General features: G+C 45.5%; 1 protein-coding gene across 6 annotated transcripts in view; it reads left to right on the forward strand.

Moving 5' to 3' along the window:
* The first annotated feature begins 213 nt into the window (after positions 1-213).
* KDM2B (lysine demethylase 2B) overlaps positions 214-19,969 on the forward strand; it is a 98,079-nt gene continuing 78,323 nt past the window's right edge. The window contains exons 1-6 of one of the 6 annotated variants that reach the window (XM_069960895.1): positions 214-618; positions 3,091-3,235; positions 5,722-5,800; positions 6,782-6,828; positions 9,961-10,139; positions 14,412-14,518. In XM_069960895.1, coding sequence (XP_069816996.1) covers positions 535-618; positions 3,091-3,235; positions 5,722-5,800; positions 6,782-6,828; positions 9,961-10,139; positions 14,412-14,518 — 641 coding nt within the window. In that variant the 5' untranslated portion in view covers positions 214-534. Of the gene's footprint in view, positions 619-3,090; positions 3,236-5,721; positions 5,801-6,781; positions 6,829-9,956; positions 10,140-14,411; positions 14,519-19,404; positions 19,487-19,969 lie in introns of those variants that run through there. The other 5 variants (XM_069960894.1, XM_069960893.1, XM_069960896.1 and 2 more) reach the window with 5 other exon arrangements.

Below are 19,969 nucleotides of genomic sequence, written 5' to 3' on the forward strand. Positions count from 1 at the left end.
TAATTTAATAAAAAGAAATTTTATTGGATTCAGATCCACGAGCAGTCAGCGTGGGGTAATAAAGGGGCCCCAGCCTAGAGGATCCTGAGGGGCCACCATAGAAAGCGCTGCCCCCTCAGACAATAAGAACCCTGTGGAAAGGACGACAACAAAAACACATGCGGCAGGGGGCGTGGCTAACCCCGCGGGCCCCACCCACTCCTCCCCCGCCTCGCTGTTGTGGAAACTCTCCGAGCAGCAGCACGCTCCACGCACCAGTCATAACAAATAAAAGGAGAGGGCAGCCACTGCGCCTGCGCACACCCCGCCCCCGTGACCGGCCAAAACATCAATAGGAAAAGGGCTTCCCGAGTGTCAGCAAATGTCTGATTCACTGTTACCAGCAGCAGCTGCAGCCCACGCGTGTTCGCGGCAAACTTGTCAGTCCTGTGGGCCCGGGGTGTAGGGCATGACGTCACTGGCCCCGCAGCCGCTTCCGAGCACTTCGGCGATCAGTAACTTTTTATTGTTCTATCTGTGGAGCCGCTCGGCAGAATGCGGGGCAGCGGAGGAGCCCCGCCACCAGCAGCACTTTATCCCACTAACATGGAGGCGAAGAAAGCGCCGGGAAGACGACTGGTGTGTACACGGCTGTATGAGTGTGGGTGCCCGGTGGGGGGCGTGCTGCTGGCCTTTGTCACGGGGCTTCCTCATGGCTTTGTTATGGTGGGTGGGGGGGCCGCTCTCCGCTCTCCGCTCTCCGCTCCGCCAGGCCCCGCCGCCCGGTCATGGACTCTTCCGTGTTTATATCCCAGCAGCCGCACGTGGTGTTTAAAGGTCCTGCGTGGGCTGTTAACCCGTGCGCTGCCGGCGGCGTGCTCAGCACCTGCACACACTGCGAGGAGGGCGGGCAGCTGGTGGTGGGGACGGTGTATACTGTGCTGTATACCCCACACTGACTGTATACTGTGCTGTATACCCCACACTGACTGTATACTGTACTGTACACCCCACACTGACTGTATACTGTACTGTACACCCCACACTGACTGTATACTGTGCTGTACACCCCACACTGACTGTATACTGTGCTGTATACCCCACACTGACTGTATACTGTACTGTACACCCCACACTGACTGTATACTGTGCTGTATACCCCACACTGACTGTATACTGTGCTGTATACCCCACACTGACTGTATACTGTACTGTACACCCCACACTGACTGTATACTGTACTGTACACCCCACACTGACTGTATACTGTGCTGTACACCCCACACTGACTGTATACTGTGCTGTATACCCCACACTGACTGTATACTGTGCTGTATACCCCACACTGACTGTATACTGTACTGTACACCCCACACTGACTGTATACTGTACTGTACACCCCACACTGACTGTATACTGTGCTGTACACCCCACACTGACTGTATACTGTGCTGTACACCCCACACTGACTGTATACTGTGCTGTATACCCCACACTGACTGTATACTGTGCTGTACACCCCACACTGACTGTATACTGTGCTGTATACCCCACACTGACTGTATACTGTGCTGTATACCCCACACTGACTGTATACTGTATACCCCACACTGACTGTATACTGTACACCCCACACTGACTGTGTACTGTGCTGTATACCCCACACTGACTGTATACTGTACACCCCACACTGACTGTATACTGTGTTGTATACCCCACACTGACTGTATACTGTGTTGTATACCCCACACTGACTGTATACTGTGTTGTATACCCCACACTGACTGTATACTGTGTTGTATACCCCACACTGACTGTATACTGTGTTGTATACCCCACACTGACTGTATACTGTGTTGTATACCCCACACTGACTGTATACTGTGTTGTATACCCCACACTGACTGTATACTGTGTTGTATACCCCACACTGACTGTATACTGTGTTGTATACCCCACACTGACTGTATACTGTGTTGTATACCCCACACTGACTGTATACTGTGTTGTATACCCCACACTGACTGTATACTGTGTTGTATACCCCACACTGACTGTATACTGTGTTGTATACCCCACACTGACTGTATACTGTGTTGTATACCCCACACTGACTGTATACTGTGTTGTATACCCCACACTGACTGTATACTGTGTTGTATACCCCACACTGACTGTATACTGTGTTGTATACCCCACACTGACTGTATACTGTGTTGTATACCCCACACTGACTGTATACTGTGCTGTATACCCCACACTGACTGTATACTGTGCTGTACACCCCACACTGACTGTATGCTGTATACCCCACACTGACTGTGTATACTGTGCTGTACACCCCACACTGACTGTATACTGTACACCCCACACTGACTGTATACTGTACACCCCACACTGACTGTGTATACTGTGCTGTACACCCCACACTGACTGTGTATACTGTGCTGTACACCCCACACTGACTGTGTATACTGTGCTGTACACCCCACACTGACTGTGTATACTGTGCTGTATACCCCACACTGACTGTGTATACTGTGCTGTATACCCCACACTGACTGTGTATACTGTGCTGTACACTCCACACTGACTGTATACTGTACACCCCACACTGACTGTGTATACTGTGCTGTATACCCCACACTGTACACCCCACACTGATAGTATACTGTACACCCCACACTGACTGTATACTGTGCTGTATACCCCACACTGTACACCCCACACTGACTGTAAGTTGTACACATTGTGAATTTTGGGTGTAGTTGTTCAGGTTGTGTATGATGGGTGTAGTTGTACTGGTTGTGTATGATGATGGGTGTAGTTGTTCAGGTTGTGTATGATGGGTGTAGTTGTACTGGTTGTGTATGATGGGTGTAGTTGTTCAGGTTGTGTATGATGGGTGTAGTTGTACTGGTTGTGTATGATGATGGGTGTAGTTGTTCAGGTTGTGTATGATGGGTGTAGTTGTACTGGTTGTGTATGATGATGGGTGTAGTTGTTCAGGTTGTGTATGATGGGTGTAGTTGTACTGGTTGTATATGATGGTGGGTGTAGTTGTGTATGAGGGTGAAGCTCTGAGCTGCTCTTTGTCTCTTCTCCTCACAGAGAACCATCGGCCGGACCCAGTACGCCGAGCAGGACGACCTGTCTGATGTGGAGGACATGGTCAGCATCCGCGGCTTCAGCCTGGAGCAGAAACTCACCAGCACCAACTACCGCGGTGACTACGTGCAGTACATGGACGGCAAAGGTAGTGGTGGGGTACTGTTATGTGTGGGTCAAGTGTCTGCAATCCCCCCCCCCCCCCCTAAGTGATAGAGCGGTGGTAAAATGCTCATTATAATGTGTGAACCTGGCCTCCATCTCCTACCCGCTGGGTTATGTACGGGATGCCTCCCTTAGGCCGGGGTGGTTACATAATCACAGATGAGTCATGGCAGAGTTCTAGCATTATCCGTCCTCATAAGAGAAAGGTTCCCACAGACTCCCCATAACTCCCAGTTTACATCATCTGTCTCAGAAGGGCGGGGGGAGACGGAGAGAAAAGCTCACACACAGATTTTTGTGTCTTTAGCAGAAAGCAGCAGCTCAGAACTGGGGGATATCTTTATAGTACATCATGAACCTCCATTGTAGTACCCCCCCCCCCCTAATGTCTCCTGTCCTGTCCTGTCCTCTCCCTCCCTGACATTAGCTGCTCCCATTAATGTACTAGAGATGTGCCTGAACCAGGATTTCCATAATTTGTGTGCCTTGAGTTTTCTCAGCTTTGCAGGATGTTAACCTGCTGTCTGTTACGTATTGCTCCACATGACAATCGTTCTATTGTTGACCTCTTCTATTCATTCACTTGTGTATTGTATGTATGAAAATGATAACAATTTCAATAAAAATTACAATTTAAAAAAAAAAAAAACTGGGGGAAGGAGACTGAATAGAGAACAAGTATGGAAGGAATTGTTAGTCTCACTATGGGCAGCAACATATCAAAAGTTATGCTTGAGTGGAATACCCCTTTAATTCTATATCAGCACAGAGTGAGCATGAGCCTCAGTTTGACTGGAAGGGAGACACCTAGTGGCCACGTGTATAACATTGAATTAAAGGGATGTATAAAGAAATAAATCCCGGCACTCACGTATTGCGAAGTAAGATAAGGTTCTGTGTTTATTCACACATGGGACGCTGCACGCCATCAGGCTGTTGAAAAAGGCCTGATGGCCGGAACGCGTGCAGCGTCCCATGTGTGAATAAACACAGAACCTTATCTTACTTCGCAATACGTGAGTGCCGGGATTTATTTCTTTATACATGTGCGATTATTCCCTTGGCACCTCGGTTAGCTGGTGTGCCGATCGTTGGCTTGGAATCATATATTGAATTAAAGGGAACCTGTCATTCCGGCTGCTGGGGCAGAGCCCGCCTGACTTCTTGGTGGAGCCCCGGATGCTTAACCCTTCTAGGAAGCCCCACTCCTGGACCCCGCCCCGGGGCGGAGAAATCGCCACCCGAAGCTGTGCACACGCGTAATGCAAATAACTAGAGCAGTCATTTTCTATGGATGTTTGACTCCTCTCTAGTGAATTGCATAACACGAGCACTCTGCTTCGGGTTGCGATTTCTCCGTCCTGGGAACGGGTCCACGAGTGGGACTTCATGCAAGGGTTAAGTATCCGGGGCTCCACCAAGAAGTCGGACGGGCTCTGCCCCGGCAGCCGGAATGACAGTTTCCGTTTAAATCAATGTTCTACACATGGCCACTAGGTGTCTCCCTTCCAGTCAAACTGAGGCTCATGCTCCCTCTGTGTTGATATATAATTAGCCTAAGTTAAAGGGGTATTCCACTCAAACAGAAATTTTGCTATGTTGCTGCCCATAGTGAGACTAACAATTCCTTCCATACTCTATTATCTATTCGGTCTCCTTCCCCTCCGTTGATTTCTTAAAAAAAAAAATGGCGGGTACACTTTAATCTATTTTAGCCTCTATACAAGCTTGTGTTGACATTTCTTCCCATGTTAACAAGAAGTACCAGCAGCACCTTATGAATGCGGTGACTTAAAGTGGTACTCTGGCGAAAAAATAAATATATAATTATTATTATTTTATTTTAAATCGACTGGTTTCAGAAAGTTATATAGCGTTGTAATTTACGTCTATTGAAAAATCTCCAGTCTTCCAATACTTGTCAGCTGCTGGATGTCCTGCAAGAAGTGGTGTATTCTCTCCAGTCTGACACAGTGCTCTCTGCTGCCACCTCTGTCCATGTCAGGAACTTTCCAGAGCCGCAGCAAATCCCCATAGAAAATCTCTCCTGCTCTGGACAGATCCTGACATGGACAGAGGTGGCAGCAGAGAGCACTGTGTCAGACTGGAGAGAATACACCACTTCCTGCTGGACATACAGCAGCTGATAAGTACTGAAAGACTGGAGTTTTTTAATAGAAGGAAAATTTTAATCTATATCTTTCTGACGCCAGTTGATTTGAAAGAAAGACTTTCTCCTGAGTACCCCTTTTAAAGGTACTGTCGTGATTTCCGTCCTTATGTCACCCCATGCAGATAAGCTCTTCCTGTCAAACCTAGTGTGAACATACCCTTATCCTTGTGCCTGCAATCTGCTTCTCCATATTATTAGACTTTATCAATGCACAACATTGATTGGCGTAAAGTTTTCATTTTTATTTTCTTAACCCCCTTTTTTTTTTTTTTTTTTCTTTTTTTTTCCCCATACAGATTTTACTTATGAATATGCTCAAAGAGAAGCTCTTAAAGTCCCTCTTCTTTTTCGCACTATGGAGGGACTGGGTATTAAGTAAGTACCTGCATTTTTTTTCCATACTAGCATTAGTGAGTTTGTACTTTTATTTATTTTATTTTATTGGGATTGTAATTGACGGGAATGGTCTTAAGTTAGTGGATTCTGGATGAGGGGCGTAGTAACAGTAGAGGTATAAAAGATTAGGGGTGTAGTAGTAGATAAGGAGGGTAACAGTAGTGGGAGTAGTAGTGTCAGGAGTGGGAGTAGCAGTAGTAGCAGATTGCTAACTACAGGAGATTGCAGTTTAATCCTTATGCCTTATGAGGCATTGTGGTGAACTCAAGGTGGGACTTACGATCCACCCCTGGCCGCCCGCTCTACTGATATCATAAGAAGGGGCTTACCGGTGCACTGGGTCCAAGTTCACTAAAATTCCTCATTAGCATAAGTATTAAACTGCTTACTACAGGGGAACGGCGCTGAGGATCAAGGTGAGAAACTTACCTTCATCTTCTGCGCCCCATGCACTATAGGGACATATCAAGGGGTGCTCCAGTGATATTATTTTTTTTTCCTTTTTATATTAACTGGTTTTGGGAAGTCATATATTTGGAATTTACTTCTATTTAAAAATCTCTAGTCTTCCCATACTTACCAGCTGCTGTATGTCCTGCAAGAAGTGGTGTATTCTTTCCAGTCTGACACAGTGCTCTCTGCTGCCACCTCTGTCCAGAGCAGGAGAGGTTTTCTATGGTGATTTGCTACTACTCTGGACAGTTCCTAACATGGACAGAGGTGGCAGCAGAGAGCGCCTTGTCAGACTGGAAATAATACACCACTTCCTGCAGGACATACAGCAGCTGATAAGTACTGGAAGACTGGATAATTTTAAATAGAAGTAAATTACAAATCTATATAACTTTCTGACACCAGTTAATTTTGAATAATTTCTTTACCGGAGTTCCCCTGTAATACAGATGACACACCTCCTTCCACCTTCAGAATAATCTATATCCTGTTTCTTCTTTATTGTAGAATGCCGGGGCAGGAGTTTACTGTCAGAGATGTGAAACTACTGGTGGGTAAGTGATCGCTTTTCATTGTTTTAGACCACTTTGAAGATCTTTGTCATGAAAGACTATCCTGCAATCATTTATGCTGAAATCTAATGTAACAAAAACCAAAGCAGAATGGGGGAAAGATAAACATTATACGGAAATAATTTATTAAGCTGCCTTTTGGTAATATTCTCTTTGTTACAGTAAGTTTGGGTTGGTGCAAACCTGGTTGCTTGGCCTTTGGAGAAGATGTGTGCTGTCTTAGGGCACCATCAGTATTCATCAATAACAGTGTATGGAGAGGTGAGGGGTAGGAGAAGCGAGCTGCCAGAAAGTGAGACCGAGCAATCGTTGCTATATTAGTCATTTATGAATCCCTGTAGTGGAGTCTTTCCCCACCCGGCATGATGTATCAATATCATGCTGGGAAAGTGCTCCTGGCATCATGTTGATACATCGTGCTGGATGAGGAAAGACTCCACTACAGGGATTCACTGCCTGTAGAATATGGGGCGTGGGAAAAAGCCATTCCTTCTAAAAAGTGCCATCGATTTATAGTGTCGCTGTCATTTAAATTTTATTTATAGAAATCAATAGTACAGGTGATTTTAAGAAAAAGTTTGAAGCTCTCCCCCCTGTCTTCATGGTTCTCTTATGGAGAGGGTAGGGGTGGAGGGAGATGAGGCACCAAAACAGGACAACAAAGAGTTAATTTACAGCTACATCACTGACCTCTGAATACCGGCTTTCACACAGCTCCCACTGTGTAATCTTTTGTTCTCTGCTCTCTGCTGCCGACTAATCTCCCTCCTCCCCCCTCCCCTCTCCATAGGTTACACAGGGCCTGACTGATGTAAAAGAGTTCTGAATTTCTGATAATGAGCAGGGGGGGACCTGGGGAAAGGCTTGTTGCCTAATAAACCCAATTACAAAGTTTCTTAAAATTGCTTGTACTATTGATTTCTGCAAAAATAAATAAAAAAAATAACGACAGTGACACTTTAAAGTATTGTATTGTTCAAACTGTAGAAGATCCTTTAAAGGAGAATTATATCCAACACACTAGTGCCCTAGAGGCCTGCACTGCCGAGAGTTTCTGGTGATGCTTCTTGGTCTTATTTCTGTCAAATGTAGATTTGATATGTAATTCGATGGCCCGATATGCGGCCGTGTATAGCCACAAACAAGGGCAGATTGGCATTCGCTGGACTGTTTTTTTTTTTTGTTTGTTTTTTTAATAAACACTGCCCGATTATTTGGTAAATTGGGTTCTGGGATATGCATATACAGTGATGCCTTGGATTATGAGCATAATTTGTTCCGGGCCGTGCTTGCAATCCAAAGCAAATTTTCCCATAAGAAATCATTGAAATCCAGACAATTGGTTTCACACCCTAAAAATAATTGTGTATTCTGAATAGCAGGTAAAACTATTGAAACAAACTATGAGAAACAGCTGAATATGTGATATACAAGTTACTGTACAGTATAGCAGCATGTGGTGTATAATGTATAGTAACTGTATAACCCTGATAACACTGCAGCAGCTGGATATGTGATATACAAGTTACTGTACAGTATAGCAGCATGTGGTGTATAATGTATAGTAACTGTATAACCCTGATAACACTGCAGCTGGATATGTGATATATAAGTTACTGTACAGTATAGCAATCAGCATGTGGTATATAATGTATAGTAACTGTATAACCCTGATAACACTGCAGCTGGATATGTGATATATAAGTTACAGTACAGTATAGCAATCAGCATGTGGTATATAATGTATAGTAACTGTATAACCCTGATAACACAGCAGCTGGATATGTGATATATAAGTTACTGTACAGTATAGCAGCATGTGGTGTATAATGTATAGTAACTGTATAACCCTGATAACACAGCAGCTGGATATGTGATATATAAGTTACAGTACAGTATAGCAATCAGCATGTGGTATATAATGTATAGTAACTGTATAACCCTGATAACACAGCAGCTGGATATGTGATATATAAGTTACTGTACAGTATAGCAGCATGTGGTGTATAATGTATAGTAACTGTATAACCCTGATAACACAGCAGCTGGATATGTGATGTATAAGTTACTGTACAGTATAGCAATCAGCATGTGGTATATAATGTATAGTATCTGCATAACCCTGATAAAACAGCTGCAGGTTGTAGATACAGGATGGAGCTGCAGATCCCCATAATGCAGTAGCGTAGTACAACAGGCTAGAATAGAGAAGTAGGGCTGCTGTCAGAGGTCTGTGTGGTCACATGACAGCAATGGGGAAGGGGATATGTTCAGCATGGACCAATCAGGAAGTGAGAATCACCGAGCTGTGCAGGAGGACAGAGACAGAAACTTTTCTATACAGCAGTGTGAATGGCTGAGTGTAAGTGCAGGTACAGTATAGCAGGAATGGAGAGGATGGAAAACACATGATTTGGAAGGTGAGGGAGACTTTCTGGGTCAGAGTACAGGGCTGTAGACCCTGCTATGCAGACCATCCCCCTCCATCACTCCCCATCCCACCCAGGATTACCCAATGGTAATCCTAGATAATTGTTTTTGGCAATACAGATTATTAATAATAATAATTATAATTATGTTAAATTTGTTTTTTTATTAACTAGTCCCAGAAGGTATACATATTTGTAAATTATTCTATAAAAAAAATCTCCAAGTCTTCCAGTACTTACCAGCTGCTGTATGTTCTGCTGGAAGTGGTGTATTCTTTCCAGTCTTACACAGTGCTCTCTGCTGCCACCTCTGTCCATGTCAGGAACTGTCCAGAGCAGCAGCAAATCCCCATAGAAAACCCCTCCTGCTCTGGACAGTTCCTGACATGGACAGAGGTGGCAGCAGAGAGCACTGTGTCTGACGGGAAAGAATACACCACTTCCTGCAGGACATACAGCAGCTGATAAGTACTGGAAGTAAATTACAATTCTCCGGCACCAGTAGATTTGAAAGAAAAAAGAAAATACTGGAGTTCTCCTCTTAATTGTAATCCTGTAGCATTTTTGTTGGCAATACAGAAAAGGTTGTATCTTTTGCCCTTTTATGAGCTCTGAAGTTTCATATCGCAGTTTTATGTGTATAAGAGAATCATTTTCTTTTTCTATATTTTGGCTTCTTCTGTAGGAAGTCGACGCATAGTGGATGTGATGGATGTGAACACACAAAAGGCCACAGACATGAGTATGTCACAGTTTGTCCGATACTTCGAAACACCAGAAAATGAAAGGGAAAAACTATACAATGTGATCAGCCTGGAGTTCAGCCACACCAAGCTAGAGAAAGTAGTCAAGCGGCCAACTGTGGTATGGTGATCTGTTAAAGCCGGGGTGTTACCATCCCAATATAAGTTTTAGCCACAGCATTAGTCATAAGTGATAGTTGTCACAGGTGGCACCTGCATCTATCTCTATATTGAAGGCCCCCTAGATAATTGGAGAAGACCCTCCTTCTAGAGACAGGTGCAGGTTACACAGGGGGGACCCTCCTCTCTATCCTGTGGACATGCCATTTAAAGGGGTACTCCAGGCAAAATATATTTTTAATATGTTATTACATAAGGAAAGTTGTACAAATCCCTAATATAAACTAATTATGGGAAATGCACATATGGTGCTATTTCCCTCAATTGAGTAGATTAGGCAGGCTCACTTCCTGCCTGATCTACTAAAAACGTGACGTCTCGTCTCAAGTGTATGTTTCGGCTGGGTCCAGCAGGGGGCGCAGGTATGCAGATGTATGCATGATGAATCATGTATGTAGATGAATCAGAACCTTGTCCCATCCTGCTGCCTTTCCCCCTTCCCGCCTGCCCGATCCTATTACACCTGCTGCCCGGTTCCAGGCAGCAGAGTGAGCGCTCCTTATGTGACACTCACCCCGCTGTGAAGGCCCCTCCCCTCAACTAGCTCACCCGGTCCCAGCGGGGTCAGCGCTCCCCCCAACTAGCTCTGAGCTCACCCAGCAGCCCCGTCCTGTGCAGGAGTGTTCACCCCGGCGGGGTGAGAGCTCCTGCACCTCCTAATCTAGCCACCTGTCTTCTGAGTCACCCGGTCCCTTGCAGGAGTGTTGACCCGCTGCCTGGTCACGGTGCGGTGAGCGTTCCTGCACCTTCTCCCTATGCATCAACCCGTCTTCCCTTAGATACCCTGCTGCTAATACACAGAGCAGGAGCAGGACCGAGCGGCGAGGTGAACGCTGAGGTGCAGTGGGGCATGGAGGCAGTCCTCGCTGTGCCTCAGCGCTCCCCCCGCTGCCCGGTCCTGCTCCTGCGCTGTGTATCAGCCGAAGGGTATGTGAGGGAGGACTGGTTGATGCATAGGGAGAAGGTGCAGGAACGCTCACCGCACGGCAGCGGGTGAGCCCTCTTGCAAGGGACCGGGCGACTCAGAGTACGGGCAACTAGATGAGAAGGTATCAAGCGTTGGATGAGCGTTCCTTCACAGGACGGGGCGGCTGGGCGAGCTCAGAGCTAGTTGGGGGAGCGCTGGTACCAGGCAGTGGGGTGAGCTAGTTGGGGGAGGGCCCTCGCATAAGGAGCGCTCACCCAGCTGCCTGAAATCAGGCATCAGGTGTAATAGGACCGGTAAGGCGGGGAGGGAGACAGACAGCGGGATGGGACGGAGGGAGGGGGGGTACATTAGAGCTCTGGGCTACACAGGGAGGGAGAAGGCACTGATTCCTCTATAGATGCATACATCTGCATACATGCGCCCCCTGCTGGACCCTGCCGGAACATACACGAGACGTGACGTCACGTTTTTAGTAGATCAGGAAGTGAGGGAAATGGCACCATGTGTGCTTTTCCCATAATTAGTGTATATTAGGGATTTGTATAACTTTCCTTATGTAATATATTAAAAATATGTTGTGCCTGAAGTTCCCTTTTAGCACTGGTGGTTATAGGATGGCTGGATCATATTCATCAGTTTGAATCAATGCTTCACTAGTTTTGCTAGTATTATATTTTTTTAAAGGGGTTTTCTGCAGAAAAGGTCCCACCTCTTCTGCTCTCCGTGCGAGCGTACAGAATGTCCAATAGCTGTCCGATGTCGCTGTAACCAGGCAGCTATTGATCATTGCCCACAACAAGCTTCTCCCCCTCCAACATCGAGAAGCAGAAAAGATAGGACCAGAGAACCCCTTTAATATATAGGCAGTGCGTGATTGAATAAAGTGTAATTGTAACATTGTGGTCTTTGAAACTTCCAAGGTGTTGGTGAGTTCAGCTCAAAAGCCCTGTTAGGGTAGCTTCACACGTACAGGATCCGCAGCAGATTTGGTGGCTCAGATTTGATGCTGTGTTCAGATATTTAGTTAGATCTGCTGCAGATCTGCACCATCAAATCTGCTGCGGATCGTGTGAAGCTACCCTTAAAATAATACTGCTCTCCCCCCCCCCCCCCCCCCCCCCCCCCCCCAGTCTCGCTTAATTTAATCAGTTAACAGCGTCACCTAGGCGGGGATTCACTGGAGTTGGTGACAGAGCCCATGTGCCATAAAGCTCCACCTAGGGGACACTTTGATGTTGAAATAAAGCAATTTTAGAGTAGACAGCAGACACAGCCAAGTTTTATACCGTTATATATGGAACGTGCAGCATCTAAGCTTCGGGATGGTGCAGAGAAGGGGCGGTGACAGTATCTTTTTAAAGGTAATCTGCCACTAGGTTTATGCCACCTTGAATGAGGGCAGCATAAACTAGTGACAAACAGAACGGTGTATTACTTACATCATTCTGTTCAGCTGTTCTCCTAATATGCAGGAGAATAGGATTCTTGCCGCACCCCACCCACCATCTGCTGATTGACAGTTGCTGCCTATACACAGAATAGATGGATAACTGCCAATCAGCAGCTGGTGGCTGGGGTTTTCTGCTTCTCATGAATATCCAGGGCTACTGGGCTCATGCACATAATGGAGAGGACTACTTACTGTCCATATTATTCAGGAGGAGATCTCTGGATTAGCTGCACAGAACAATTTAAGTCATACATCATTCTGTTCAGCTTCTCTGTCACTAGTTTATGCCACCCTGAAAAAGGACACCATAAACACTAAATACATAAAACATCTGATTATATTAGAATATGTGGCAGCTACAGCAGAATAGACCGTATGCTTCATAAAACAAAAAGGCTAGAAGTAGAAGATATGAAGAGGTGTAAGAGAATTTTAAGTCCAGCGAAAATTTTTGTTAAAGTATTGTATTAGCCCTCAAGTTATACAAATCCCCAATATACACTTATTACAGGAAATGCTTATAAAGTGTTTTTTTCCCTGCACTTACTCCTGCATCAAGGCTTCACTTCCAGGATAGCATGGTGATGTCACTTCCTGGATAACATGGTGATGTCACTTCCTGGATAGCATGGTGATGTCACCTCCTGGATAACATGGTGATGTCACGACCCGACTCCCCCGAGTTGTGCGGGCTGTGGCTGCTGGAGAGGATGATGGCAGAGCGATGCTCGGTGTCCCTCCAGTGCCCTGTGTCCCCCTGCCATCATCCTCTCCAGCAGCCACAGCCCGCACAACTCGGGGGAGTCGGGTCGTGACATCACCATGTTATCCAGGAGGTGACATCACCATGTTATCCAGGAAGTGACATCACCATGTTATCCAGGAAGTGAAGCCTTGATGCAGTAGTAAGTGCAGAGAAAAAAAGCACTTTATAAGCATTTCCCATAATAAGTGTATATTAGTGATTTGTATAACTTTTGGGGGGCAATACAATACTTTAGATTTTTTATTTTTTTTAAAAGGGAAAAAATTGGTAAAAAAAAATTTTTTATTAAAGTTTATGGGGGCCGTTCGACTGGTCATGGGGACTCCTTGCACCTACTAGATTCATTCATAAAGAGGCTGTGTGGGCAAAATCAACTTTTCTCCTATCCAAAGGATGGGGGACAGGTAAGAGATTGCGGGAGGGGTCTGACCTCTGTACCCCCTGCCAATCTCCTTATCGAGGGCCTGGCTTCTTTGTGGTGAATAGAGCTGTGAGTATGGCATGTGACCCGCGGCTCTATCCATTCTTATGAAGGTGTCAGAGAGAGCTGAGTAAGCCGGATGATTGATTTACTTGGCTCTCTGACACCTCCATAAAAATGAATAGAGCCGCGGGTTACATGCCGTACCCTCAGCTCTATACTTAACACAGAAGCCGAGGCCCAATACGGAGATCGGTGGTGGGTATGGAGGTCAGACCTCCGGCGATATGGATAGGGGAAAAGAATATAGCATAGATGCTCTTGTTTAAATGGGCATTGTCACTAATGATACAGCAGCACCATCCTCTCCCCGGCCGACCCTGCTTCTCGTAGACCTCTTCATAGACTTCTATGGGGAATATCAGACGGACTGCGGGTCGGCCCTTGGAGAGGATCGTGTTGCCGAGATCTTTTCCCGGCTATATCTTTACGATCAGAGTGAGTCTCGGCGGTGAGTCCCACTGTGATCAGTAACTTCTGACATGTTTTATATGTCACAAGTAAGTTTTAGAGATAGGGAGGCTTTAAAGTGCATAAGGCTTTGTCTGCAGTAACCGCGCATTCATTGACGCCTCTGATTTTGTGCAGGTGGATGCCGTAGACTGGGTGGATAACATGTGGCCTCAGCATTTAAAAGAAAAGCAAAAAGAAGCCACAAATGTGATATCTGATATGAAATATCCCAAAGTGAAGAAGTAAGTCGTTCTTATTGCTGGATAAGCTTCTCATTGTATTGTATCGGTTGCGGGTTTTTTTTTGTTTTGTTTTTTTTTGCTGCTTATTATGGATATAAAGAAATGACTGCTTTCACGCTCTCCAAGTGGAGCGAGTATATCAGAGTCTTGTCTTCCATCGGCTGCGGCTTTCAGTAATGAGAGCGAAAACAAAAGAATTGAATCTCCTTTAGGGTACTTCACACCACAGCTGATCCGCAGCAAATTTCATTTAAATAACTGAACACAGCATCAAATCTGCACCATCAAATCTGCTGCGGATCCTGTAAGTGTGAACGCACCCTTAGGGTAGCTTCACACGTACCGACTTGCAGTGTTAATAACGCTCCGAGTCGGCTAGGTCCTGGCAGATCACTTTCACTACATACACGCAGCGGTCGTGTATGTAATTCTGCCGGCTGCTTAACCCCTTCTGTTGCCGCCCGGCTCCCGCTCCACACCCGCTCTGTATACATTACCTGTCCTCGCTGCACGGGGTCCTGGTGTACTGCTCTCCCGCCCGGCCAATCAGTGTGTTGCCCTGCTGCAACCACTGATTGGCCGGGCGGGAGAGCAGTACACCGGGACCCCGTGCAGCGAGGACAGGTAATGTATACAGAGCGGTAGCTGAAGGGGTTAAGGGGCCGGCAGAATTACATACACGCAGCGGTCGTTCAGACTGCTGCGTGTATGTAGTGAAATCTGCCAGGACCTAGCCGACTCGCAGCATTCACACCTACAGGATCCGCAGCAGATTTGATGCTGTGTTTAGTTATTTAAATGAAATCCGCTGCGGATCCGATAAGGCTGGGTTCACACTGCGTTTTTGCAATCCGTTTTTTTTCAACCGTTTTTTTTCATCCGTTTTTCCATTAACTTCCATTGTAAATAAAAACAGATCAAAACTGATGCACCCAAATGCATGAAAAAAAACTGATTGCAAAAACGCAGTGTGAACCCAGCCTATGGGCCCTGTTACAGATTATCGCTCCTTGCGATAAAGACAGCGATCGTTAACTGATCATGTTTATTCGTGAGTGTAATGCAAAGTATTAGAGTATTAGAATGTGGCCATTAAAAGAAAGCTCTAGTGTCCTGTTGGCTGCCTCTGGCCTAGATACACAAGGAGTAGGTTCTGCTTGACGCCCTGCGGCACAATTGCTTACAGATGTTGCAGCTGCATGCTTGTAGGTTGCCACATCCGCCAGCCCAGCTGCTCCCATAAATGTTTTGGCGATTGATCCGGTGAAATGTTGCAATCTGGTGGACGTCTTGCTGTATGTGGTTGAGCATTATCCTACTGACGCCCATGTAGCTGTAGATTGTGGTGGGGGGGAATGCGTATGGAAATGAGCAGGGAGCAGGCGTAGATTTGTATCATGATGTACGCCTGCGAGATAACTGTGTCTCGGAAGGAGGCCTCGCCTTGCTGCACCCTCAACCCCTTGCCGCACCCTAGAGGCGAACGGGAGTTATGGCTGGCAAATGCCGGGGAGAAGGCAAAAATCAGCCCCTCCTCCCTGGCCTACGCTGGGGTGCTTAAAGGGGTATTCCAGTGTGGGGGCACTTTTGCACTGGAACCGGGGCCGAGGTGGCCGATGGAAAAGACGTCCACTCACCTCGCCGCCTCCGGGTGTCTGACGCGGGCCCGAGACGTGACGTCTCGGGTCCGCTCAGCCAGTCAGTGAAGGAGGCTCTGCATGTAAAGGCTCTGCATGTCTTTCTGATCGGTGCTCATTTGCGCCCCCTGTGGCCGAGAAATCGCTGCATGTGAAAGGACCCATAGAGGGCACGATTATTCACTATTATCAGTCATTTCTGAGATTTTTCTCTTGAACACATCTGTATGTCTTTAAGAATTTTTAAAGTGATATTTCTGGCATATGCAGTCAGTATATGCGTTTCAGTATGAATTGAATGGTGGGCATTTGATAATACTTTTCCTTACAGCAAATTCGGGGAAAAAATATGACTTTACTGCATCCACTGATCGCTCCGGGTTTCTGAGGGCAGATTGTACTGGTCAGCTGATCGCTCCGGGTTTCTGAGGGCAGACTGTGTCGGTCAGCTGATCGCTTGACTGTCTGTAATTATAAAATGCCTGAGATAGAGAACACATTATGTAGGGAGACTAAATGTAATGTAAGGTCTACCAGAGTTGTTACTGTCAGTTACACACTTGTATATAATAGTTTGTAGAAATAAAATAAAAAAAATACAGCGAATGTATAATGATTACAGCTGAGTGAACTTACAGTATTAACAAAACAAAGTGCTTCATTAGCTCATGAAATCTGTGCCGCTCCTCCCCGGGTGCTGGGAAAAGCTAGATCCATTCCTGGGAAACTGTGAGAAGTTTCCCAGGACTGAAGCCAGCTTTTCCAGGCACCCACAGAGCGGCACAGAATTCAAGAGCAGCCGGCTGATGAGCGCTTTGCGTTGTTAATATTGTAAGTTTAAAGAGTCACTGTCGTATTTTTTTTTTTTTTTTTGCAGAAATCAATAGTCCAGGCGATTTTAAGAAACTTTGTAATTGGGTTTATTAGCCAAATCTGCCATTATCTGCATGTAAAAAGCCTTTTCCCAGGTCCCCCCCTCCTTCCTCTTTTTCATCCACTCTGAAAAATCTGAAAATTGTGACTTGTTGCAGGAGACGTCCCCTGTCTGTTCTAGGGAGAGGGGAGGGGGGAGGAGGAAGGAGGGAGTTAGCCGGCAGCAGAAAGCAGATAACAGAGGATTACAGGCAGGAGCTGGGTGACAGCTGTAATCCGAGCTCAGACAGGTCACTGGTGATGGTCAGAACAGATAACGGGTGAGGGATTTGTAGATTAACTCTTCGTTGTCCTGTTTTGGTCTTTTCTTTAGCTCTCTCCATAGGAGAACAATGAAGACAGGGGGGAGAGCTTCAAACTGCTTTTTCATGATAAAAATGCATTTTTCGGATAATAAACCCAATTACAAAGTTTCTTAAAATCGCCTGGACTATTGATTGCTGCAAGAAAAAAAATTCACGACAGTGACACTTTAATCATCTCTAATAATGTCTTAGTGTATGCCAAAAGGCCCTTTCAGCATACAATGGCCAGGTTTACTAAAAGTATTTCTTAGGCCTTATTCCCACATTTCATGCATATTCCATATATATACGGAGAGTGTGCAGCGGAACAGATTATTGAATCCCCCAGCACGATGTATCCCTATGATCCTGGGAGCTCAAAACCAGTATAAATCTTTTTGGTTCTGACACAGCCGCACGGCTAATAATTACTCATGCTAGAGGGAGTTCCGATCATCTGTTCCGTTGCACAGAACAGGGGCATAGGCCTTAGGTGGCTTACTTCTTCAAACCATAATCATGTACAAAAATTTTGTCACTGTCCTTTTTTTTTTTTTTTTTTTTTTTCTTCCAAAAATCAATAGTCCAGGCCATTTTAAGAAACTTTGTAATTGGTTTTATTAGGCAAATGTGCCATTATCTGCATTCAAAAAAGCCTTTCCCCAGGTCATCCCCCCCCTCTCTCATTCACTGCTCATTATCAGGAAATCTCCAGTCTTTTACATCAGTCGGGCCCTGTCAGTTCTATGTAGAGGGGGGAAGAGGGAGATTAGTCACCAGCAGTGAACAAAGGATTACACAGTAGGACCTGTGTGGAAGACTGTATTCAGAGGTCAGTGCTGACTTCAAAGAAGAAGATGTAGCTGTAAATTAACTCCACCCCTCCTCTCTTCATAGAGAACAATGAAGACGGGAGGGAGAGCTTCAAACTGCTTTTTCATAATGAGGCTGGGTTCACACTACGTATATTTCAGTCAGTATTGTGGTCCTCATATTGCAACCAAAACCAGGAGTGGATTGAAAACACAAAGGATCTGTCCACACAATGTTGAAATTGAGTGGATGGCCGCCATATAACAGGAAATAACGGCCATTATTTCAATACAACAGCCGTTGTTTTAAAATAACAGCAAATATTTGCCATTATATGGCGGCCATCCACTCAATTTCACCATTGTGTGAACAGATCCTTTCTGTGTTTTTAATCCACTCCTGGTTTTGGTTGCAATATGAGGACCACAATACTGACTGAAATATACGTAGTGTGAACCCAGCCTAAAAATGCAAAATTACAAAAGTGACACTTTAAGCCATGTCCCTTTTTGTCTGACCTGGGGGCTGAAACCAGTTGTCTGACAACCCATAACTGTGGCATGAGTCAGATAACACATTTCTGTGTGCATGGGGGGGGCCTATGGACATGTAGGCGTATATATAGGGAGTAGACCTGGCATGCCTAACTAACCACATGTGGACATAGCTTCACCAATATATTTATAATTTTTTAAAATTTTTAATAGGCTTTTTGAATAGTCACAGTACATAAAATGAACACCGCAATGTCCATATGCTGCCAGTATATAAACACCGCCACACAAATTCTGACACCTCGGACATCTCTGGTTAGACCCTTACCATTTTCTCTTGCTCATAGTGACCTCCTGTTCATTTACCTGTCACTGTTTGCTGTGTCCTCTGACCCGGTGCTATGTTCGAGGAGGCGCTAAAGCTCTGCGATCCATAAAAAAGCCCAGTGTGTATGGCAGAGTTATCAGCCATACGCCTGGACAGATCAATGGCTGGTTGGGAATTAGGGTGGCCAAAGCTAGTGACAGAAATGCTGAACAGATCGGTGTATTACTTAAATCATCCTGTTCAGCTGTTCTTCTAATATGCAGGAGAGTAGGCTTAGTTCTGCACCACTCCCTCCAGCTGCTGATTGACAGCTGCCTGCCTATACACAGTATAGATAAACAACTGCCAGTTAGCGGCCAGTGGGCTGAGTGTGCTGGAGCTCATGAATATCAAGGACTACTGAGTACACACACATAATTTAGAGGACTATTGTCCATGTTATTCAGGAGGATATTTCCCAATCAGCTGCACAGAACAATGTAAGTGATCCATCATTCTGATCAGCTTCTCTGTCACTAGTATAAATTACCCTTAGATAGGACAGGCTCTGTAAGTGGACGAAGTAGGACACTTCCTTGCTTCTATGTTTCCTTACCCAGACCACACTATGTCAGGAAGCAGGTGTTGTAAGGAAGCAAGAACGCAAATCTACAGACTTCTGAAAATGATCTCTTGTAAAAAAAAAAATCTATTTTGAAACCTTTTATAATTCTAGCATTTCTTGTGTTCCGCTCTCTGGTTATACAAGTTTTCTGAAATATTGCTGTATCGGTCACTGAGCACTCACAATAGAGAGAACTGGATCACACACTTCTAAATAAGTGATGGGGAAAGTACAGCATTCCCTGCCACTGCCTGCACGGCCAGCATGACTGCAATATCTGCCACTCACTCGCTCTCTTTCGCACTCGCTCTCTATCGCTCTCGCGCTCTCTCTCTTTCTCTCTTCCTGTAAAATGTGT

This window comes from Dendropsophus ebraccatus, chromosome 3 (genome assembly GCF_027789765.1).
Source record: "Dendropsophus ebraccatus isolate aDenEbr1 chromosome 3, aDenEbr1.pat, whole genome shotgun sequence".
NCBI classification, from domain to species: domain Eukaryota; kingdom Metazoa; phylum Chordata; class Amphibia; order Anura; family Hylidae; genus Dendropsophus; species Dendropsophus ebraccatus.